Source organism: Solanum stenotomum, chromosome 2 (assembly GCF_019186545.1).
Source record: "Solanum stenotomum isolate F172 chromosome 2, ASM1918654v1, whole genome shotgun sequence".
Classification (NCBI taxonomy): Eukaryota; Viridiplantae; Streptophyta; class Magnoliopsida; order Solanales; family Solanaceae; genus Solanum; species Solanum stenotomum.
Window position 1 is genome coordinate 47,742,574 of NC_064283.1, and position 25,070 is coordinate 47,767,643.

At 33.6% G+C, this 25,070-nt stretch overlaps 2 protein-coding genes across 6 annotated transcripts in view; both read right to left on the reverse strand.

Moving 5' to 3' along the window:
• Positions 1 to 25,070, reverse strand: part of LOC125857072 (ATP-citrate synthase alpha chain protein 2) — a 1,178,350-nt gene that overhangs the window by 83,523 nt on the left and 1,069,757 nt on the right. The window lies entirely within an intron of this gene.
• LOC125857077 (ADP-ribosylation factor 2-like) lies at positions 3,373 to 8,257 on the reverse strand. 2 transcript variants are annotated; one of them, XM_049536748.1, is made up of 7 exons: positions 8,111 to 8,257; positions 6,960 to 7,129; positions 5,968 to 6,038; positions 5,659 to 5,778; positions 3,899 to 4,017; positions 3,741 to 3,822; positions 3,373 to 3,627 (listed from the first exon to the last, which is right to left on the reverse strand). In XM_049536748.1, exons 2-7 carry the CDS (start codon positions 7,105 to 7,107, stop codon positions 3,622 to 3,624), a joined length of 546 nt encoding a protein of 181 aa, XP_049392705.1. In that variant the 5' UTR covers positions 7,108 to 7,129; positions 8,111 to 8,257; the 3' UTR covers positions 3,373 to 3,621. The 2 variants fall into 2 exon arrangements, with proteins under 2 accessions (XP_049392705.1, XP_049392706.1); XM_049536749.1 differs by having other exon boundaries at positions 6,960 to 7,145; positions 8,111 to 8,218.

Genomic DNA, 25,070 nt, shown 5'->3' on the forward strand with positions numbered 1-25,070 from the left:
GTAGTGGGAACAGAAAGATGGCTCATGGAGGTTGTGTGTTGATTATGCAGAGCTTAACCAAAGCACAATAAAGGATAAGTTTCCTATCATTATTATAGATGATCTTCTATGCAGCTACTACAGCTAATAAGCTATGCATGATGATATGTGATGCATGCTTTGACTTCTAAGGCTTGCCAGGTCCTTTTGGTCGATTTCCAGTTGATTGCCTCAACCTCTGGATGAGCTAGCAGGAGCCAAATTGTTCTCCAAAGTGGACTTGAGGTCTGGTTACCACCAGATCAGAATGGTTGTGGAAGACATTCCCAAAAACAACTTTTAAAACTCATACGGGACATTATGAGTTTTTGGTAATACCCTTTGTATTGACTAATGCACCTTCCACTTTCCAATGTCTGATGAACCATGTTTGTCAAAGATACATGAGGAAGTTTGTTTTGGTCTTTTTTATGACATTTTGATCTATAGTAAGTCCTTACAGGAATACCTTACTCATCTACAAATTGTTTTTGATATCATGGTGCAACAACATTTACTGGCAAAACAATCCAAATATGTGTTTGGGATTTCTAAGGTGGAGTATTTAGGCCATTTCATATCTTGTGATGGTGTTTCTACTGATCCTAGGAAAATTCAAGTTGTGCAACATTGGCCTACTCCTGGCAACCTTAAACAACTTAGAGGTTTCTTAGGCCTAGCAGTGTATTATAGGAAATTTATTAAAGGATATGGTGTCCTTAGTAGTTCACTTACTAAATTGTTAAAAAAGGACAACTTTATATGGTCTGACAATGCCACTCAAGCGTTCAATAACTTGAAAGTAGCATTGACATCTGCTCTTGTCCCAACAATACCTGATTACTCTATTCCCTTTGTTATTGAGATAGATGTCAATGGCTTTGGCATTGGTGTTGTATTGATGCAAAATGACCACCCCATTGCTTTTATTAGCCATGGTCTTTCTAGTTGCCATGTTGCCTTATTCGTGTATGAAAAGGAATTGTTAGCTTTGGTGTTTGTTGTTACTAAGTGGTCTCACTATTTTCTTGGACAACATTTCATTGTGCAGACATATCAGAAAGCATTAAGTATTTGATTTTGAGATCCAATATAAGAAGGGTAAGAAAAATTTAGCTGCTGATGCATTATCTCGAATTCAAGGTGTTGAGCTTATGGCCCTTATGGTGTCCTCAGTTCAGGTGGATTTATTGGATGAAATCAAAGCTAGCTGGTTGGCTGATCCAGAATTGAATGCTTTGATTCATCTTTGTAGGTTCAGCCTCAAAAGCACTTTACCTAATTCTCTGATCAACTAAGAAGAAAGGGTAAATTGGTTATTGGCAGGGATGCTACTCTTAGGACTAAGATCTTATCTTTATAGCATTCTACTCCTACTGGTGGTCACTCAGGTATTGATGCTACTACCAGGAAAGTTTTGACATACTTTTACTGGAAGGGTATTAGATCCGACATAGCATCCTTTGTGAAGAAGTGTGTTATCTGCCAGAGGAACAAGTATGATACTTCAGCTTCACCTGGTTTGCTCCAACCTTTACCCATTCCATCCCTTCCTTGGACTGACATTTGTATGGATTTTATTGAAGGCCTTCCTAAGTCCAAAGGCAGAACAATCATTTGGGTGATAGTTGATAGGTTAACCAAGTCAGGACATTTCATTGCGTTGTCTCATTCTTACAGTGTTCAATCACTTGTTCCAATTTAATTGGATAACATCTTCAAATTACATGGTTTCCTTGCTACCATCACCAGTGATAGGGATCCAATTTTCATTAGTACTTTCTGGAAAGCTTTCTTAAATGCCCAAGGGGTTTCTTAACTGATGGCCAATATGAAATTTTAAATGGATGTCGTGAGACCTATCTCAGATGCTTTTGCACTGATGCTCCATTTGGGTGTCCTACTTGTCCCTGGCTGAGTGATGGTACAATTCCAGCCCCAATTCTTCTATTTCAAACCTCACCCTTTGAGGTCCTACATGGTTATCCTTCTCCCCTACACTCCCTTACTTGCCTGATGACTTGATGACTCTACTTCTGATGTCATTGAGGATCTGATGTTGCTCAGAGACTTCAAGCTTCATTTGGCTAAATTCCACTTGCATAGGGCTCAACAATGGATGCAATCTCAAGCCAATGCCCATAAGTCTGACAAACACTTCCAAGTTGGAGATTGGGTGTTTGTTAAATTACAGTCATATCGACAGTCTTCCCTCTCCATTTTTCCATACCACAAATTAACTTCCGTATATTTTGGTCCTTATCCTATTGTTGAGAAGATAGATGCATTCGCTTACAAACTTCTTCCCCCCCCCCCCCCCCCCCCCCCCCCCCCCCCCCCCCCCCCCCCCCCCCCCCCCCCCCCCCCCCCCCCCCCCCCTCCCCCCCCCCCCCCCCCCCCCCCCCCCCCCCCCCCCCCCCCTCCCCCCTGAAGTCCTTATCCACTCCACTTTCCACATATCTCAGCTCAAGTACTGTCCTGAACTGCCTACTGTTATTGCGTTCACCCTCCCGTCCTTGATTTGTCTAGTCCTCACTGCCCGAAACCTGAGTGTATCTTGGAGCGACGCATGATCAAGCGAGGTAACAATGTTGTAGCTCAATGGTTGATTAAATGGTCTGGTCTTGATCATTCTTATGCTACTTGGGAATCGGCCTCTATCCTCAAGACTCGATTTCCTTCTGTCACCCTTGAGGCAAGGGTGTTGTTTCACAGGGGGTCTGTCACCATCTGCATTTCTGATTTTTAGCGGAAAGTTAGTTAGGATTACTTACTTCTAATTTCTGCTATTTTCATTGTAATTGTTTTCAGTTTCCTTATTGTAGTATAAGTAGAATCTATAATGCTATTGTAAGGCATGACTTGAATGTGAAAGCTCAATACAATTTCCAATTCCTCTCTAATTCTCTCTCAATTTCTCCTCTGTTCTTCCTCTTTCTCTCAATTCTCCTTCTTATCTTCATTTTGTCCCCTTGATACCCCCATTTTTGGTATCACTTGCATTCATGTATAAGATTTCGTGTTAGATCGTCAATCGTTCACTACTCATAACCACTAAATTCCTCAAAAAAAAAAATTGCACACACGCAAGATTGGGAAGTTTAAGCAAAAATCAAGGCAAATAACCAAGCACCAACTTTTGTTAGAGCAAGGATCTGATGATAATTATGTCTCTCAAGGGATTAAACTCAAAATGATGGAAGCTCCAGGCATAAAATAAAGCAAGAATGTAAGTGCAAATCATTGATCTTATAAGCACATAGAAACTACACATTCATGGTTTTAATCATCTCAAAACCTAGGAGATAAATGCGAGGTTCACATTAGGGGTAAAAAGAGGAAGTACAATCACGATCAATGACTAACAAAAACGTCATTAATGAACTAGTCTTTGTATACAAATTTATGGAAGTATATACTCAAACCTAAACAAACAACATTACATATATATCCAACCCTTGTATTACAAAGCCATTTCATTAAGTTCTAACAAGATGCAAAATGCCTTTCAAGACAATGTTCATAACCACACAGACTTGGGAAAGAAACTAGATAAAAATCTGCCTGCATCCAGTATCAACCCGCAAGAACTCTTCCAGTGCCTTAGGACTGTAAAAAGAGGATTCAAAGAGAAGAGAAAACAATGAGCGCACAAAGTTGATCCCAACACCAAAAGGAAAAGATCTAAGCCCAATTCAATCAATTAGGAAGTGTACTCGTACCTTGTTAGCAATGTTGTTGGAAAGCCAATCAAGACCCTCATAAAGTCCCTCTCCAGATGTTGCACAGGTGCTCTGAATGTACCTAAAAGTAGTCGAGACAAAATTTAGTGCATTCAGAAGTAAGGGAAGCTGTCACAACTGCTAGCAAGTGTGCCTACCAGTGACGCTGCCTGAGAGAGTGCAGTCCAAGCTTATCAGTTATTTCGGCAGCATTCATTGCATTGGGAAGATCTTGTTTGTTAGCAAAAACAAGAAGCACTGCGTCCCGAAGCTCATCCTGGAACAGAGAGTAATGACTATTAAACTCCACAGGTCAGTCGGCAAAGTTTAAGTCCAACTTAAGAACAAAATCCTTTCACTTTGTCATTTAATAATTAATGTAACTATGAGCATAGTAAGCATGAGCTATGAGCAGAAAAAGCATTTGGGTACTGTGGTTCAGCATAGAAGCTCCCTGCTCCTACTCACCCTTTACTATTTTATGTGTTCTTTTCCTAAGAAACAATATATGGACACGTTGACCAGTGCAAACATAAAGTGAAGTATTGACACTTCTCTCTTCCAGTTTAATTAAATGACAAGCAGAAGGAAAAATCTCCTCTTTGACTATTTCTCCCTGAACTCTTTTTTTTTTTTTTTTGATAAAACTATTTCTCCCTGAACTCTTCTAGGTACTTCACCTGCTAATGGTTAAATCATAAATAACCAACTGTCCCATTCAACAATGGATCAAAGTTGATGAACTGTTCCAATTATGACATTCATCTTACTAACAATAACATCCTGAATAACATATCAAAGACAGAGGGACAAAATGATTGGTTGATATGACACACTCCATAAGATCAAGAAAAAATGTTTGACAATTTAGAATCACCGAAACATCATCTTTGGCTCCACTTGAAGCTCCAAAAAATTGAATTAAATTAGGTGCAGTCAATACCGTCAAGAGTTATACAGTTTTCTTTTACTTTGGACCAAGCACAGTTCTTTTATCTTCATTCAAGCTGGGAGATCATTGTCAGTGTTGTTGACTGTAACTCTATCCTTGTTATAGAAATTGATAACATAACGTAGATTATTTGTGTATAGTATCAGACTTTTGGCATACTCCTAAATGAGGATCACAGTAAAGTTTAAATCTAACTCAATTAACTCCCTCTAAATGGAAACTACGTTAGCTTAAACTCAAATGAGATAAGAATATTACCAAACTAAGATTTTGAAGTTGGACTAATCAAAATAAAGAAGGTATATTAGCACACATTAGCGAAAATTCATTTCAAAATCACAATTTGCCAATATGCTCAAGGCTCCATTTAGGAACTCTGAATTGCATAAAATTAAGTTATATCCAAGTTTTTTTTTTCTGAAAATGAAGTTATATCCAAGATTATTGTCAGGGATGAAAAGTATTTTGTTTTTCTCATCCATAGTTTTGATTTATTATTAGTCCATGTTCAGGGATTTTCAGAAAATTAAGAGTCATCGCTTTGTAGTTTTTAAAAAGAAAAAAAAAACAATGGAAAAATAGTTCATTTTTTAGTTTTAATAATTGCTAAGCAAGCTTTATTTGACAAGATTGAGGGAAAAAAGTACTTCCTACGTTTCAATTTATATGGATGGTTTGACTTAGCATGGAGAGTTTAAGAAAGAGAGACTTTTGGCAGACATATATACAGTGTCATAACCACAAGTTGTAATCACTCTTGATGAAAACGACTATTGCAAATGCTTGTGCAATAGTTTCAACGGTTCGGATATCAGCTTGAAGAGATAATTAGTATACAATGCAGATTTCAGTACTATTCACTTAAAATAGTCGCAGATTTTTTTTTCCATGCAGCTTAAGCTTTAGAAGTTGAATCTCATTTCCTGAAAACAAAAAACAATATAAAAAAGGTGTGAGAATTATTACCTCATTTAACATCCTATGCAACTCATCTCTTGCCTCCACAACACGATCTCTGTCATTGCTATCAACCACGAAAATGAGACCCTGAGTGTTCTGGAAATAGTGTCTCCATAATGGACGAATCTGGAAAAAAAAAAGTGGCTATGCATTAAACAGTTGAATCAAAGGCCTCATTCTATGAAGCACATAAGTCGAGGAAAGGGGAATGGTAAGATCAGCAAACAAAAGATAAAGACTTGCTCCCGGTTTATCATAAACAATTACCAAACTCTATGTTAACTTATATTCCTTAGACACTAAAAACATCTATACCTTGTCCTGACCCCCGACATCCCAAACAGTGAAGCTGATGTTCTTGTACTCAACAGTCTCCACGTTGAAACCTGCAAATTATCAATTATTATTGACATCATCCGAGCAGTAATATTATAAGCATACAATTACAGAGATTAGAGTAAGCTAAAAACAGAGCTGATTATCTATTCATAGCAACACTTTCAACAAGGTTGTGAAAACAAGCACATAGAAGAAACATAACATACTTCCTTTCTTTAGTTCATTTTAAAGGCTCTCTTTTGGTGCATTTACAGAAATGTTTTCCTAAGAATTACGAAAAACTTGTTCATCTTAAAACCAAAAAATTGGTTTAGAAAAGCATAAACAATTTCTTACTGCCAAGTAATCCAAAAAAAAAAAAAAATGAAAAAATCAACCTCATTCTATTATAAAATGTTGATCTGGCAGAGAATGGAGATTAATTAGCATTCTAATTTAATCTTTCATATCAAAGACCCAAACAGAGCACGCCCTGTTTTCTTAGTTTTTAATCATAGAAAGTCAAACTGTAGAATAGCCCCCTAAAGAGTATTAAGTGATAGACTTAAGAATTATATGCATACCCCTACTCTATTGCACCAGAGTCCATGAATATCCTTTTTATGATATACATCAACAGATTATGATAAAAGATGTTAGTATAATTTTAATTCAAATGTAACTTCTGTAATGTCCTTTGTAACCAGTCAAGCAATGAAAAATAATGAATGCTAACATTCAATTAAGCTTCAAAATTGATACACTTCTTTATCTAAAATTCTAGAATTTCAGCAGACTCATAATTCACCTATAAAGAATTCTATTCTGAGGAAGAAAATCCAACCATAGCTTACATTTATGAATTTCTAAAGGTATTCTTTCAATACTATATGCAGCAGAGGTACTTTAGATGCAATTTTTGAAAGTTATACACTACAGTTGAACTGTTAATTTGTAAGTACAGATATGCATGTAAGTGAAGTACGTACCAATGGTAGGAATAGTAGTAACGATCTCGCCCAGCTTGAGCTTGTACAATATGGTGGTCTTACCAGCTGCATCAAGTCCAACCATGAGAATTCGCATTTCTTTCTTGGCGAAAAGCCGGCTGAAAAGCTTGGTGAATGTCAGCCCCATTTCTCCTTCTTGTTGGTGATCCCTATGTTAAAAGAGAACTAAATGATATAATAAAATATATTAACAAATATATAATATGAGTCACAAATCAAGTAATGAAATAGTATGTACTCTCGTCTCCTCAATTTATATCACAACTGTCTATTTTGGAATGTTTAAAATTTCCAGAACTAGTGTGTGTCTTGTATAAAGGAAAACACGTTCATGATAGTCATTATCTGATTTTTTTTGTGTTACAGAAAGTTATCTTTTATCAAAAGTGTCTCAACCCTTACTTTATATTACTTTTTTCAATAACAATTAGACATGATTATCAACCTTTAACACTCAAAAAATTCATCAAACTGTCAATGCAGAACACCTTCAAATCCATTAAGCTATTTAAACTTTCAATTTTGATATGATGTTCTTCAATGAAACTAAATCTTCGACTATCATTATAATATTTTTCTTCCATTATCACTGACATAATATATAACTCAATACAACATCTTAAACTCAACTCCCTTTAAAATGTCCTCATATAAAACGGAATGAAAGTATTGATTTGTTGCAAAATCCAGCGTATCATGAAATGGATCTGAATGAGAAAGCAATTTTTCAGAAATCAAAATTTAAATTCACAATTCAAAGCTCTCTATGAAAAAATTCAAATTCAAAATTCAAAGTTAATACGATTTGATCTTCAGATCATAACACAACAACAAATTCAGGTCATAAATAAAACAAAAAAAAATGTGATGAATAACCTCAAATCAAATGCAAATCACCGAAAAAGATAAATGTATCCCAAAAACTTCAACCAAAAAAAAAGGAAAATTTTGATTTTAAGAATATGATTGCTGAATTATAGATAAGAATCATGAAAAAAAACTATCTCGAATCAAGAAAATTAATCTGAAAACTGATTTTTTATTTTTATTTTTTAAAAAAAAAACACAAACTCTAATTAGATAAGTTTTCATAATTTGAATTTATAAATGATAAAACGTAGAGATGTTACCTGAAAGATGATTATGGAAGAGGGATCTAATGAAGAAAGAACGAGAGAGTGAAACCTGAGATTAACGCCAAATTTGGAGAGGGTAATAAGAAAAGGAAGAGAGGAAATAAATAAAGGGAATGAGATGTTTGTGATGCACTAAATTGACATTTCATTTTGTTACAATAACGGGAAATGCCCTTACATTCTGTTATCAACTTTCTTTGGCCCAAATTACCCAAACTCACAGCCTATAAGTTTTATTTACGTACTATTTTTTTAAAAAAATAATTGTAAATGTAAATATTATTTGAAAGGGTCTAAGTCATCTAATTAAACTGGTTATATTTTACGTAATTAAACTCTAATTTTATTTGTTATGAGTTCTCTTTTTAAGAGAAGACAAGTTAAAAATCGTTGCAAGTTTCTTCATTATTTCTTAACTTTTCTTCTTAGCTTATTTTTGTGGAAATTCAGAGACTAGAATAGGAAAACTTTTTCTTGCCTTTCATTCACTAATCAATGATTTATATATACAAAATATCTAGAAGAAGAAAACAAAATAACTTCTATACGTGTATGAATTCTAATTGGCTATCACTACACTACAAAAATATACAGTTGTGTGTACTATTTCGTACAAGAAATACACAAATCCGTTACATAGGAATCTGCATATTTCTTGCCTAATTTTCATCCATTTATCCTCATTTATTTGTCCAAATCATCTCTCAAATAAGGATGTCTAGAATTGAATTTTGGGCCTTCATTTGTTGTTGGGCTGAGACATTAACTTTTGGTTAAACATTTTCCTTCATACCAAACACACCCATAGACTCAATATTGTCTCTGAATTTCGTTTGATTGAGAAGCTTCCCAGTAGTCAGAACTTGAGCTTTCTTAGCTTCTTTCTCCTCTTCACTGACTTTCTTGATTTCAATTCCAACAATTTTCTCACCTTTAACTGCAGTAAATTTTCTTCTTTATCATTGATACTTAACATACTTTTGCTGCTTTGAATATTTTTCAGTAAATTTTAGGATTTTTTTTGTTGGGTCATTTTTTGTTCTGCTATGTATTGTAGCTTAACTTTAATTGTGTTCTTCCTGTGGATTTTAGTGTTTTATAACATTTTTTATCGTGCCTTTTCAGTATACTGCTTTCTTTTGGTAATGCAATATAATGATTTGATTCTTCTTCAGTAAAGTTTAGGAATTTCATAGTGTGCCTATTTTTGTTGTTCGAATATATTATAGATAGACTGGATTTTTTTTCTTCAAGTAAATTTTAGGAGGATTTATTGTGTATTTTTTATCCTCAATTTTGTTCATTCTTCAATAATTTTTTTGAATTTCTTTCTACGTTTTTTTGTTTTTCTTTCGATAAATATACAATGTGTATACTCTTCTATTATTTATTAGTACTAGGTGTATGTACATTATAATCTACTGATTTTTTAAAGTTTATGCATCTCAAAATGGTCTATCACGTTGATGGAAAAGTTGGATAAAAGAAATAAGATGGATATAGTATCTATGATGTTAGGTATTGTATCTGAACCAGAATGACCAACCGATTATGCCAATTGATATATACTCTAGTAAACTACTAGTTTACTTTTGCATGAGATTCATTCATCATGTCCATATTTTTATACAACAAACAAGAAAAAGACGGTAACATTTGAAGTAAACATTCAAAACTCATTTCGATTGTAGTAATCTGAAGATATTTAGTCTTCCAATAATTTATAGTCTCAATATAATAATTACTTTTCTTTTCAATTCCTCTAAAACATAAAAAGTTTCTTTTGAGACTGACTACATCCCCAATATTATGAACTATTTCAGTTCTTTGAATATTAACAAATTAGCAATTTCGGAGCTCTCAATTATTTTGTATACTACAATAAATTTTACAACACCATCCGTATGGTGACCATCTCCTTCAAGGAGAAAATTATTCTTAATCTCATGGTAAAAATTATTAAAGAAAGACTTGTTTCTTGACAACCAATAACAATTTTGTGTTATCAACAATAATATTTATTTTGATCATAGCAACAATTTTTATAGGAAATAATTATTTCTTTTGTCCTTCAATAGTTCATGATAAAACATACTACAATATTTATAATGTACTCAAAGTATATGACCAAATGATCATTTATGTCAAAAAAATTCTTTTTAATAGCTCAAACCTTCTGAAGAGGTGACCAAATGATAAGTCACATTCTCTTCAAGAAATGGACCATAACCATTTGTACATATTCCATAAGTTTTTATTAGAAATTAAACTAATTGTCATGCTTTGACATTATCAAATTTATTTGACCCACTTCAACATCATTTTAAAAGGTCAAATGTATTAAATGTACTACCTCTTGTATTTCTTTATTATGATGGAGGATTAACAGAACTTTTCAAACTGGATTGTACCAACAACAATGTGCCCAATAACCTTTCATACTACTTTGATGACCAACAATTACCTTCACATTTGAAGTACCATCTTAAGAACCCATAATGTTCTTCCTTTTAATTACCACAGTGATGACCATTAACATTTTACCACTCATATTCGTACATTCAATCACTTGTCATTTTTAGACATATTATGCTATGCTACCACATTCACATAAGAGAATGGAGCAAATCAATTGGACATATTTCGTGACTTTAATCAAAAACATATTATTTTGTGTTAGTCATCACCATATCATCACTATGATGCATTAGGAGTTAAACTTATTGTCTTACCCATATAAAGAAGTCTTAGGCCATAAATTAATGAGACTTGAACCCAACATCTTATTTTTACAATGCATCATAATTATAGTCTGATGTCTTACCCTCTTGATGTCATAGAACTTTACTCCATGGACTTTCCCTCAGCTAATGGCATCACATGCCAAAGTGAAATAAAACTCACATTTGAGTCCTGTAAATAAATATCATTTAAATTGGAGCCTTGCACTTGTCATTTAGATTGAGTGCTAAAAATTAACATGGACTCTTATGACTGATCATCTTATCCGGAGTAAAGACAATGTCCATTCTGACTTGTATCATTAGCAACTAAGATAATAAGATTATAAAAATGATACCATGGAAGCAGTAGTATTTATTTGTTAAAACATATTTGCAATAGATGTTAAGGGGACTTTACCTTTCATGAGTGTTATCCATTAAATGTACTATAAGTCACATTTCATACTGTAGTTAGAATTTATACTATTTTTGGTAATTGAATAAACAGAGATATAAATCATTTATACTCTGAAATGATTTTAATCCTTGATTCATGTCAATATATAATTTCATTTTAAAAAATAATTAGATAGACAAAAGTAAATAGACGAAAGCATAATTAATTGATATAATCGACTATTGAAGTTCATGACATTAATTATGGAAGAAGTTTTTCTTATTCTTTCAAGTATTCCCCTAATCTTCAAGTGTATCCCATATGAACTCTAATGCATTTATTTATAGTATTAATTACATAGAGACATATAATAGGTTAGTCATAAACATGACATTAATCATAAAAGTTATGGAAACATTTACCATGTAAGTTATGGAGAAATATCAAAGGGAAATGTTATAGAGGTGTGGAAATTACTAAACATTATGGTAAAGTTATGGACATCCACATAAATATATTTACAACAAAAAAATTATAAGTTTTATTTAATTATTGTGACGTGCAATACATTCAATATGGTGCAGTAAAATATTCATGATTATTTTTTAAAAATAATTAAATACATATAATATTACAATATTGATCCTTCCTTGAGAATCATCAATAATGTATTTGACCTTACAAATTCCCAATAAATGCGAATAACCATTAGACTACAAAATCCAAAAAAAACTCATGTCCTCCAATTGTTGTTTTATGTTTGTCAAGAAATGTGAGAATTGCTTTCATTCTGACCTAAAATTGATCAGAATGGAAGCTTTTAGAGTTTCTTCAAACCCATCCTATGAGATGTTACCTACATCCTTCCAAAATTCACCCCCTTCACAATCAACACATCATCATCGCTTTGATACTGAATTGGAGAACCTACATGTTGTTCAAAAAATTGGATCATTATTGTTTGGTTTTGGTGTAATGATCCTTCTTTTATTTGGTATCTTTGGAATTATTGGTTTTGGTATGACAAGTTCAGCTAATTACATGAACAACCAAATCATTGTAAAACATGGAATTGATTTTGATTCCATGACTATATACAATTTACAACCTTCACCTAATTCAACGATCGTAGCTGGATGCAATGTGACATTCAAGGTGACAAACAAGAGAGACGTTGAATATTTCTACGATAAAGGAATGATATGGGTGTTTTTTGATGAGAAAATTTTATGGACGTTACCTACTAGAGAATTTTATCAAGCAGTTAGCGAGAAAACGTTTTTGAACGTATCAGCAGCCCCTGCTACAATTGAGACGGATATATATGTTCCACGGGCACTTGTTAGCAGTCAGAAAATGCATCGATCTGAGATATTCAAGATTAGGTTTGACATATTTTATCGCGGAGGAGTTGGACATAATGGGTTTAATTTGGGTGGACTAAAGTATTTTTGCGATGTTAATATGACTTTTCACGATCAAAATACTCTTGTGAGCGGACCAAACAAATGTGTTGGTAAATTTGAGGATTTCTCTACTTGTTCTTCTTTATTCTTTTGTAGTCCATAAAATTTTGACATCATCATTAGTTTTTTAGTATATATACATACCTTCTTGATCCAATATGTATTCTTGATAGAGGTAGTAATTAATTAATAATGGGTCTATTTTTCCTGCATTTCCTAGGTTTTGATTTTTAGTTGTCTTTGTTTTTGTTCCATTTTCTGAAAAGGATTTTTAAAGTAGGGATGTTTTCATGAAACAAATTCTACAAAATGTAGATGTTTTCTACGTTATTCATAATATGTTAAAGTGATCGATGATATAATTTTATAGTATCATTTTATTTATAAAGAACATAAGCCAGATGAAGAAACACAAAAAATATAAAATATAGAAGATCATAATAAAATCATCGACGGGAGAAAAAGAGCGAGGAATGATTATAGGGTCAATTTTTAGAAGTTTTTAAACCATCACATATAAAAAATAATTAAAGCATTGAAATTTGCTTTGTCATATAATTATTTCATACTTTTTTTAAGACTCTCTTTGTTTCAAATAGAATGACCTAGTAATAGATCAACAACTTGGCATTAAAAGTTTGATGTGTCCATTAATCTCATAATTAAATGTATCAATATTTCCATAATGACGTGCCTTTTGTAAGAGTTGGTTCATTGTTGTCAGAGTAGGAAAATTATTAAATTCATATAGTTTCAAGTACTAATTAGACACTACTATAAAGGAACAAATAGATCTCTTTTTCCAGTGGATACTCCTTGAGCGTGAGAAGATACACTTCTTTCCACAACATAAAACACCATCAGCTACTGTAAGATAAAACACCTACTAATAATTTCAATCTTTAGTACTAACAATGTAAAATTTTGTAACATACTTCCCAATGTAAAGATACTTCTCAATCTTATTCAATTCACAACGTTGGATACATCAATATATACATGAGTATATTTTATAGGACTCCAAAGTAATAATTGTTAAGGACTCCTAATCTAAAACTAATTACACGACTTCTTTAAATAGAAATAGACTTTCACTCAAATTCCTACATGACATTATCATTACACTTCCCCTCAAGATGAACAAGGAGTGGAACAATTGTCAACTTGCTCTTCAAATTCAAAAATCGGACCTTGGACAAAGGCTTGGTAAGAGCATCAGCCACTTGATCATGGGAACTCACATATCTGACTAATAAGGTCTTCGCACGAGCTTTGTCACGAACAAAATGAAAATCTATTTCCATATGTTTTGTTCGGGAATGAAAAATGGGATTAGCAGTTAAGTAGGTAGCACTAAGATTATCACACCAGAGAGTGGGAAGAGAGGTGGTGAAGCATCCAATCTCTGGTAGGAGATGTTCGACCCACGTCATTTTAGATGTAGCAGCTACAGCTAATGCACAATATTCTGCCTCCATGCTTGACCGTGATACAACTCTTTGCTTTCGAGAAGCCCAGGAAATCAAATGAGAGCCAAGAAAAATAGTGAAACCATTAGTAGACTTGTGATCATCAACATCACCTCCCCGTCTGAATCACTGTAACCATGAAGTAAGGTGGATGACCCATGAGAAAAAAATAAACCATGAGATGATGTATCCTTGACATAACGGAGAATAGTTTGACAGCAACCCACTGAGAATCCATAGGACAATGCATAAACTGTGATACTTTGCTCATCGCGTACGTTATATCGGGTCTAGTAAATGTCAAATATTGTAGATCTCTGACAATACTTCTATATAAAGTCTGATCATGAAATGGACATTCACCAGTATTGGAGAGTTTGGACGAGGATGAAGCGGTTGTGGAGACCGGACCACACGACCCCATTTGCACACGATTAAGGAGGTCTGTGACAAACTTACCTTGTGATAAATTCAATCTGATAGAAACTAAGATGAAATGAAATGAAAATGAAACTTTACTGGTTAAATAAAGTGCAAGAATTTTTAACACTACATTAACCAACAACAATGTCTGTATGGAGTGGACAGATCTCCAGATATAAAGATAATAATAATATTTTTCCTTCTTATAATTCTCCTAAAATACAAATATTTATAGTAAACATAAGATAACTGCTAACAGATAGAGATAGAAACAGTTATTGCTGCAAATAACTGCTACTGCCTATTGGTAATAACTTCTACTTTATAACTACTATAGATAATTATTGTTTATATATTTTATCCTACTTAAAACAAAGTAACTAAGACAGATAAACTAAGATAGATTATCTCCACATGCTGCTTGCCTATATTTTCTTCTAGAGTAAGTCCTTAAAGGAGCATTCGTATCAGTGCATCCTCCCTAAAAAGTCGTCTTGTCCTCAAGGAGAAAAGAAGGAAACTGATCTGCAATGAGAACATAGTTTTCCCAACTAGCTTCTTCAAGCGAACGGTCAACCCAGTGAACGAGCAATTCCAAAGAAGAAGAATCAACTTCTTTAACCCATCGATGTGCAAGAATCTTAGCAAGAGATATGGTGAATTCCCAATCTTCATTAAGAGGAAGAGGGGTTGCTGGTGTAACATCTTGTTGACCATGAGCTGGACGGAGCAAAGATACATGAAAAATCGGATGTACTTTAGAGGAAGCGGGAAGCTCCAGTTCATAAGCTTCAGGTCTAACATATCGTACAATTTTATATGGTCCAAAAAATTGAGGTGACAAATTTTGCACCTGTGATGAGCCAAAGAACGTTGACGGTAAGGCTGAACACGTAGAAAGACAGAATCTTTAACTTGAAAGGTAACATCTCAACGATGAGAATTAGCTTGTTTCATTCGAGTTTGAGCCTTTAAAAGATTATCCTTGAGAATTTTCAGCATGCCATCACGCTTCAAAAGTTGTTCTTCAAGTTCAGCAATGCGTGTTTCTCCATGAACAAAAGGAGAAATGGATGGAGGATCCCTACCATAAACAACCTTGAATGGGGTAGTTTTTGTGCATGAGTGGAAGCCCGTAGTAAATACTAACTCCATGTAAAAGGCTGCTCCATAATAAAGCATCGTAAATACGATTTCAAGCATTTGTTAACCACCTCTGTTTGTCCATCAGATTGTGGATGGTAAGATGTACACATTCTTAGCCTTGTTTGGCTAAGTCAAAAAAACTCCTGCGAAAAAGCACTAAGAAAGATAACATCCTGATCAAATAGAATTGACCGAGGAATGTCGTGGAAACACACAATATATATGTAAAAAACCTTAGCAACAATCTTGGCAGTATATAGGTGAGAAAGTGGGATGAAATGAGAATACTTGCTGAGATGATCTACGACAATCAAAATTGTATCAAAACCACTTGATTTGGGAAGTCCTACAATGAAGTCAAGTGAGACATCTTCCCAAATTCTATCAGGTATAGGCAAGGGTTGTAGAAGTCCAATAGGTGCTAGAGCTTGTATTTGGCTTGTTGACAAACCAAACAGTTCTAAACGAAGACCTTAACATCATGCTTCATCCTTGGGCGCTTAAAGGTTTTCAAATATCCTCCATGCCCGGAAGAAGGTGTGTCGTGAGACTCTAAGAGAAACTTTCGTCGAATAGAAGATTGATCCGGAATGACCAACCTTTCCTTGAAATAATGTTTCTGATCCACAAGATGAAAATCTGGTTGTAAGGAAGGATCATGGTGAATAGCTTGAATAATCTCACGAGTATATGTATGTGCTTGAAGAGCATTTTGCCAATTGGAAAAATCCATCGGCACAGGAATAGCAAGAGCCAGAAATTCAACATTTAATGGCCTCCTTGAAAGAGAATCAACTCCCAAATTGTCTTTCCTAGCTTTGTAAGCAATTGTGAAGTTGAAGGGAAGCAATTTCATTAATAATCTTTCCTGCTCATTAGTAGTAACATGCTGGGAAACGAGATACTTGAGGTTGCATTCATCTGTTCAGACATAAAAATGATAGCCCATGAGGTAGTGTTTCCAGTTCTACAAAGCTAAAGCAAGAGCAAGCAATTCCCAGTCATAAGTAGACTTTAAATGACTAGAAAAAACAAAGTCCATTACTAAAATAAGCAATAGGATGGTAATCCTAAAGAATAATAGAGCCTATTCCTTCTGAAGAAGCATCACATTCCACCATAAATGGTTGAGTGAAATCTGGAAGTTGTAGTACCGGAACAGTTGTTAGAGCTTGCTTTAGAAGTTGGAAAGAATTCTCAGCTGAGTTCGACCATTGAAAAGCATTTTTCTTGGTAAGTTCAGTGAGTGGTCAAGCCATCATTCCATAACCCTTCACAAATATGCGATAATAACCTGTTAACCCAAGAAATTCACGTAACTCCTTCACATTAATTGGTACTGTCCACTCCAAAACAACCTTAAACTTAATCCCGATCAACACCAACCCTTTTTTCTGAAATTACATGACCTAGAAAAGAAATGTGGATTTTCCCAAATGAGCATTTAGAAGTTTTGGCATAGTAACAATTGTCTCTCAGAAGTTGGAGAGAAAGTTCCAAGTGACTAATATGTTGCTCAAAGGTTTGACTGTATACCAAGATGTCGTCAAAGAATACAAGAATTAATTTGCGCAGATATGGTCCTAACAAATCATTCATAGCACATTGGAACCTCGAAGGAGCATTAGTGAGACCAAAGGGCATAACAATGAACTCATAATGACCAGAGTGAGTACAAAAAGCAGTTTTATGAATGTCGGTAGGATCGACACGTATATGGTGGTAACCAAATGCAAATCAATCTTCGAAAAGATAGTTTCTCCATGCAATTCGTCCAGAAGCTCATCAATATTTGGAATTAGGTACTTATCTGGAATAGTGATTTGGTTGAGACCTCTATAATCAATGTACATACGCCATGTATTGTCTTTTTTCTTGACGAGAAGGACAAGGCTAGCAAACGGAATTGTACGTGACCTTATGAAACCCTTTTGGAGTAATTTAGAAACTTGTTTTCAATTTCTGATTTTTGGAAATACGAATAACGATACAGATGGATGTTGGGTGGTCTTGAGTTAGGAATCAAAGAGATATAATGAATTTGTTGACGAAAAGGTGGTAGGGCATTGGGTTCTTCAAAAATTGATTCAAACTTACGAAGCAAGCTTTAAATATCAATGGGTAGAGAATTACCTGAAGTATCAGCCTCCTTGGAGAAATACTGAAAAGCAATTGGTGCATTTGATTCTTGTGGAACCCTTTGAAGCTTATATCGCTTCTCATTTAAATTAAAAATCAAAAACATCTCATTCCAGTTAGCTTGGACTGTATTTAAATAAGCAAGCCACCTAATTCCAAGCACTAAATCTGCTCCTCCAATAGAGAAAGGATAAAAATCTTGATCAATAGTTAATCTGGGGAATTTCACAACAATATTTTGGCACAAATGGTTGCAACGTATTATATCTCTATTGCCAATCTGAACTCCAAAATAGGGCACAACTTGAGCAGACAACTATAATTCTTCAACAATTTTTTAGAGATAAAATTGTGGGATGATCCACTATCAACCAGAAGCTGCACCTTGAGTCCATTTAAGGCCCCTTGAAGTTTCATCGTTGTGCCTGTTGTGTTACCTAGAAAGGTGTGGAATGAAATTTCAGCAAGGTCATTTGTACCTTCATCCCCATCAATAATGTCACTTGGCATTTGTTCTCCAGATTCACCACCTTCAATGTTGTCATTTGCCTCCATAAGAGTGAGAGATGCTGTCTTGCAACAGTGACTTGGTGCAAATTTTTCATTACACCTAAAACAAAGTCCTTTGGCAATTCGATTTTGTTTCTCTATCTCCCAAGCACATTTCGGAGAAGGACAATGAGATATCTTCGTAGAATTAGTATTGGTTCATGATACGTGTTGGTTGCCTACTAATTGGTAAGGAACATCACGTGCAGAACCAGTTTGGATTGTGTTGGATCGTGAAAGATTTGACCATTGAGACGTATCCCCGCGATTGGTACTAACTTTTTGCTCAAATTCAATTGCAAGGCTCATCACTTTATAAACAGTTCTAGGCTTATGAATTCTCACATCTGATTTGAGTTCTTCTTTAAGCCAGTTCATGAAAACCCCTAAGAGACAGTGATCTGGCCAGACTGTGACTCTAGATGAACGTTTTTCAAATTCTTGATGGCACTCCTACATTGAACCAGTTTGGCGGATGCTACACAGATGCTCGTCCAGATTTTAAAACTCTGCAGGACCATAATTTTCTTTCAATGCTTTAATAAGTTCTTCCCAATAAAGCAAAATTCGTTCACGATTAATCCAAGAGAAGAGATCAAGCGCATCATCTTCAAAATACATAGAAGCAATGTAAACTTTGTGTTCATTTGGAGTTTGGTAGTAGCACAAATATTTTTCTGCCTTCAAAATCCAACCCCTAGGGTATCCTCCTTCAAAACTAGGAAAATCCATCTTTGTGTATGGCCTCCGGGGGAATTTTTTGGCCACCCTGTATTATCGATGTCTTCTTCCTCTTCTTGCCAAACATTTACACTTTTTCCTCTGTTACGAGTTCGATGACTGATTTCTAATGCTTATCATGACCAACGACACTAACCTACAGTATGAGTGTCTGCGATCGTCGATAATATAGTAATCCAACCAAGGATTGGGGTCGTGTCCCAAGGGAGTGGTTTTGAGAATTAGTAGAAAAATAAAATTAAGTTCAAACTAGTCGTAGCTAAAGACATTAATGATTAAAAATATTGTAAATTAAAAGGGGTGACACAAAGGTGTCAAATATCAAATGGGGTTTTTGTCACAAGTAGTAAAAAACAACAAAAATAATAAGAAGATCAAGTATGGGGACAAGTTCTATCGTATTGCCATCATATCTGTATTTTAATATTTCTCCATAACTTTTTTCACTCGCATCTGATTCTACTTTATAAGTAAATTTTTTGTTTTCATCCGGAAAATATAGTTTAGGTAAGTTTTTACATAATAATTTTACCTTTTGTATTTGTATTTGGTCTTTTTTATCAAACTGATATTTTATATCTTTCTTTAATTTTTGTTGTAATGGTTTTAAATTCTCTGCTAATTTTGGTATGTATTCTCTTACTTGATTTACTAGTCCTAAGAATGATTGTAATTTCTTTTTTGTGTCTAGTTGTTCATTTGAGTTAATTATTTTTTGTACTATATGTGTTTGCATTTTTATTCCGTTTTTATCAATTTGTATTCCTAAGAAATCTATTTGATTTTTCATTATATCTGCTTTCTTTTTACTTAGACTTATACCTGAATATTCTATGATGTGTATAAATTTTTCTAATAATCTTATATGTTCATCTTGTGTTTTGGAATATAATAATATATCATCAATGTACACTACACAATTTTCTATTTGTTTAAAGTAATTGTCCAGTTGATATCTACCTGGTGCGTTTTTATATCCAAATGGTAATACATTTCATTCATAAAATCCTTGTGGTACGGTGGATGCTGTTAGTTTTTTAGATTCTTCTAGTTTTAAGTGATAAAATCCTGATTTACAATCAAATTTTCTAAAATAATTATATCCTTGTATTTGTCTTATCTTTAGTAATTTATTTGGTATCGGATAATTATATGTTTTGGTTTTTGCATTTAAATTTCTATAATCAATAACCATTCTGCTTTTTCCTCTTTTTTGTTCACTATGTTTATTTACGATAAATGTCGGGCTTGTGTGCTTACTATTGCTTTCTTGTATATATCCTTTTTCTAGTAATTCACTTATATGTATCCTAAATTCGGTTAAATCATTAAAATCATACTATTATTATCAATTAACTCAATTTTTACTTTTGTTTTATGTTTCTCCCATCCTTGTAGAGGATCCTCACTATATAATAATTCTAACTTATCTTGAATTATTTTTACTTTATCTATAGAGAATACAATTAATTCTATTTTAGGGTCTTCTTCTTTTATATTTTCTAATTTTTGTGTAATTTTTTCACTTCCTTTTATCCATTCTGTTGTTTTTTGTTTTTTATTATTTACTCGTTTTGCTCCTATTTTTTGTTTACACGGTGTCATGAACTACCAGTGTGTTTTTGTTATTATATGTGGGTATGATTTTTCTAAAAATGGCATTCCTAATAGCATATCTTTTGTAGTTAATTCAAAGTTATATATTTCTTCTATAGTTAATATCTTATCCATATTTGTATTTTTATATTGTTTGCCTTATATGTAATCATGCTTCCTTCATTATTAAATCATGTTACTACTATCGGTGTTTTTAATTTTTCCCACTTATCTTCTGGTAAACAATTGTATTTACATATATTAGCTTTTGCGCCCGTATCTATCATTGGTGTATAATATCGGTTGTAATATCCTTCTATTAATATCTTTGGAAGTATATATATTTTCATATTTTTATTATACTAAAATCCTTTTTATTATTTCTCTTTTATTTTCATAATTTATTGTTAACTGTTTGTCTTCTAGATTATATGGTTTTACTTGTTCTAGCCATTTTATTTCTAAAATGATATTTTCATTTCCTTGATATATTTTGAATTTTGTCACTATTCGTACTCCTCCAATGATTATTTCCTTTTCTATAGTTTCTTCGGTATACATTAATGATTTTGGTAGTTCGGAGCATGATTGTTCAATAGTTATTATTTCATCTTCCGTCACTAATTCTCTTGTAATATATGTTTCTTCTCGTCCTGTATCTATTAATATTAAATATTTTCGTTGTTCCATTATTCCTGTTATGTAGTAATGATGTGGTTTTATTTCTTCTTCCATTGATTTTTGTGGGGTTTTATCTATTCTTCTTGAGGTACTCATTTTTGATGATATTTGGGGTATCTCATTGTTTATTCTTTTCGATGTGCTTAGTCTTTCTTTTACTATTTCTAAATCTTCTTCTATATTATATATGTACCAAAGAACCCAAGATATGTTATATTTAGAATATATCATAAATAATATTAATGAAATACTCAGATTAAAATAACTATCGGAAGAATATTACAATAAATATTATTACATTTTACCATGAATTTTGCAAATACAAAAAATAATAAAAATAAAATATCAAGATTAAAACACTTACCAAAAGAATATTATAATAAAACCTTTAAAATGAATTACTCACCTATCACACTATCACCTACCACACTACCACTTTCATGAATTCCTCAACTACCAGTTTCGTATCGAAAATCTTATAAATCTTGATTTATGGGGTTGTTGATGAGTTCTTTGGATAAGTTTTAGTGTTTTGAGTGTAGTTTGGAGTGGATTATCATATACTAATGTTGGGTATTCGAATATAAGTGATTGGAGAAGAAACCATTCGATTCTAGGCGAATTGGGTTAGAAAACGAGGAAGAAAATTCATCAGGAAATTCTGGGCTGAGGCTGGTGCGCCGCGCTAGCAGTGTGCCAAAAAGGGGTAACTGTAGTTTGGTTCCTGGGCGCCGCACCACTCAGTGTGCCCCAACCTTCCTTATATAGTTCAGGCTCCTGCGTCCTATGCCACTCAGTATGCCAAGGTCTCCAGGTCCCCTACTCTTTAATCCTTCTTTTCTTATGAGTTCCCTCGAATCGTACCTAAGTTTTCTAATTGATTTCTACACTTTAAGGTACATCTAAACATTGAGAGATCATCCATAACATGAGATCATAACCATTGAATCCACAATTCAAATTCAAGGTAGAGCTAAGAGTCAAGTCTTGAGAGTTCATCTAAGTCATTTTAATAAGTCGCTTACAACCGTTTTAAACTTGTTTTAAGACTTGAGGATATGAGATAGAGAAAGAGTAGAGTTGAGTCCATTTTATTTCAAATGACATATGGGAACTAAGTATTCCTAAGAGTAAATGTTTTTCATATTTAAAATGAGAGGAAACACCGATTTCCAAAAGAGTTTTTGAGCAGTTTTGAGTACCATCTAGCTTTTTGAGTAATAATCTCAAATCACAGAAAGAGTTATTCCTTTAAACATATGAGCTAGTTACATTTTGGGAGTAGTATTGAGCACTGATATGGGGACGAGTTCAAATAACTCAATGTCCTCATAAACCATGTACCCAACGTGGGCATAAAGGATCATACTTTTTAGATAATTCCTTAATGCTTTTTAGCATAGACTAGTGGATCCACTTAGTAGTAGGTTCTATACCCCGACAAAATATAGGAGAGCTCTAGCAGCGCCGGCTAGATGTTGTATCATCACTTAGCTCATAGTGATGGTTGTCGGTTAGAGAATCTCCCACAAAGGTCATTTTGTATTTTCATATACGAACATAGTTTACTTTGTATCTGTAATGACCCGAAAAATCATTTTTGGAAATTTTTGAGTTATTTGTTAATTACGATTGTTTAGTTGTTGGGTGATTTTAAATAATTAATTTTAATTGGTGACTAATGGGCTAAGTCCATAATTTTAATACCACTTGGCCCATGTATAAAAACTGAATTTAAGTAAAAAGGGTTTAATATTTGTAAATCATAAATTAGTGAGGAACAAAATTAGTTTTCGGAAAGAGAAGGACATGCGTGAGGCGTGAAAACAAAGCAAAGAAGGACGAATTGCTTCGCGTAAGAAATTTCAATATAAACTTACAATTCTGCATATGCCTACATTTCTATATGTATATTTATAATAATATATTATTAGAATTGGATTTGGAAGGAAAATATGCAACAAGTGCCGCTACTTCTTAATTTCATACACCTAATTATATGATTTTGATTGGAGGATATCCTAGGGTGAGTATCTAACTGGATTTAGAGCCACTTTCTTTCCATTAAGGATGTTACTGGACGTGGGCTTTAAAAATGGTTGGAGATAATTTTAAAAATATGAAGTATTATGCAATGATTTACATATTACAGGTTAATAAATTGCATTGTTGGGGTTGGACTCCTCCTTTCACTTGCTGTTAAAATTGCAGATGGTGTACCTAGTTCAAATTTAGATTTTCTTATCATGTTATGATTAATGTTTTTATATATTAAAATATGTAATTAATTATTAGGTGCATTATATTATACGAATACCAGTAAATTATGATATTGGAAGGAGTAAGACTTAACCCTAGGCTTGAAATTTGGAAAACATGAGAGTTTACATGTTAATTGGCACCAAGATATAAGAACTTGATTATATATTTGGAGTGAGTTGTTGGGTCTAGGCTAAACCTATAGTAATATGGGTGTTGTTAGTTTCAAAATTTTATTGTGATTATTATTGTGAATAGATTGCTTTGAGTTGGAGGTACAGCGAAAGGGGAAGACTCAAGTCCCGGAGTGAATTCTTGATTGATTGAGGCAAGTGAATTTCTAAACCCTTGTTAAGTGTATGAAATTCGTGTATTTCCTTGTGGTATGTGTTGGGAGTAATGGGACTTGGTGAAGGGTTGACTTGTCCACATTGACTAATTCTAATGATGAAAAAGGGGTAATAAAAGGCACTGTGATTAATTATTTGTGTGTGATGTGTTGAGAATGGTTTGACGGACTTCGTTGAAGGATATTTTTCTAAAAAAAAATTAAAAATGGAATAGACCATAGGTAAGGACGAAGGATGGGGTCTCGTACCAATGGTGCGACGGTCATTGATACGAGTACCGATGTTATAAAGGGAAAGTTTATTACTATAGAATGCGGATTGTAATCCGAGAATGCCAAAGCATATGGGCATTAGCTGATATATTATTCATTTGATTTATTATGTGTGATTGTGTTCTTTATTGAACCCTATACTTGTGATAACTGAGGTGATTACATATCATATTGATATTTGATTGAGATGCATCATCCCTTTTATTGAAATCATATTGTGTACATACATTAACATGAAATTGAGTATAAGTTAGGCATGTGGAGATCGTCCGTGTGGAATTTGTTTGATTTATGATAGTGCATTGAGATAGTCCGCACAGACACGTGGAGATCGTCCGAGTCGATATATAAACCTCGTGAATCCCCCATGGGTCATGAACTCTCGATGTATTTTTGAGGAGTATTATGTATATAAGGTTGAGAGAGTACTTGGTATACTGAGGCATATCATTTCATGGTGCCATATTGCATTGCATCCCATGACATCCTTCATTCTTGATGATTATGTATTTTATTGGTGGTTGGAAAATACTTGATATTTGATTATCTCTATTTGATGAACTTGATCTTGTGTGTTGCTGATATTGTAAGTGCCTTTTTGTGGAAGTTGTGATTGATGAATATTGAGGATATGTAATTTGTTAAAGTGATTGTTGTTGAGCTGGGTGCTATGTAAACTGTGAACTATTAGGTTGGGCTAGTTTTATGCGGGTTGTAGCTGTGGAGGTTCGATTAGTGTGTAA

What these genes read in the sequence shown, in the direction of transcription:
- LOC125857077 (XM_049536748.1), bottom strand. Translation starts at nt 7,107, where the DNA reads ATGGGGCTGACATTCACCAAGCTTTTCAGCCGGCTTTTCGCCAAGAAA. An exon ending in ATGTCGGGGGTCAGGACAAG is followed by an intron (nt 5,779 to 5,967) that starts GTATAGATGTTT and finishes TTTTTTTTCCAG; the next exon opens with ATTCGTCCATTATGGAGACA. An exon ending in TCTCTCAGGCAGCGTCACTG is followed by an intron (nt 3,823 to 3,898) that starts GTAGGCACACTT and finishes GACTACTTTTAG; the next exon opens with GTACATTCAGAGCACCTGTG.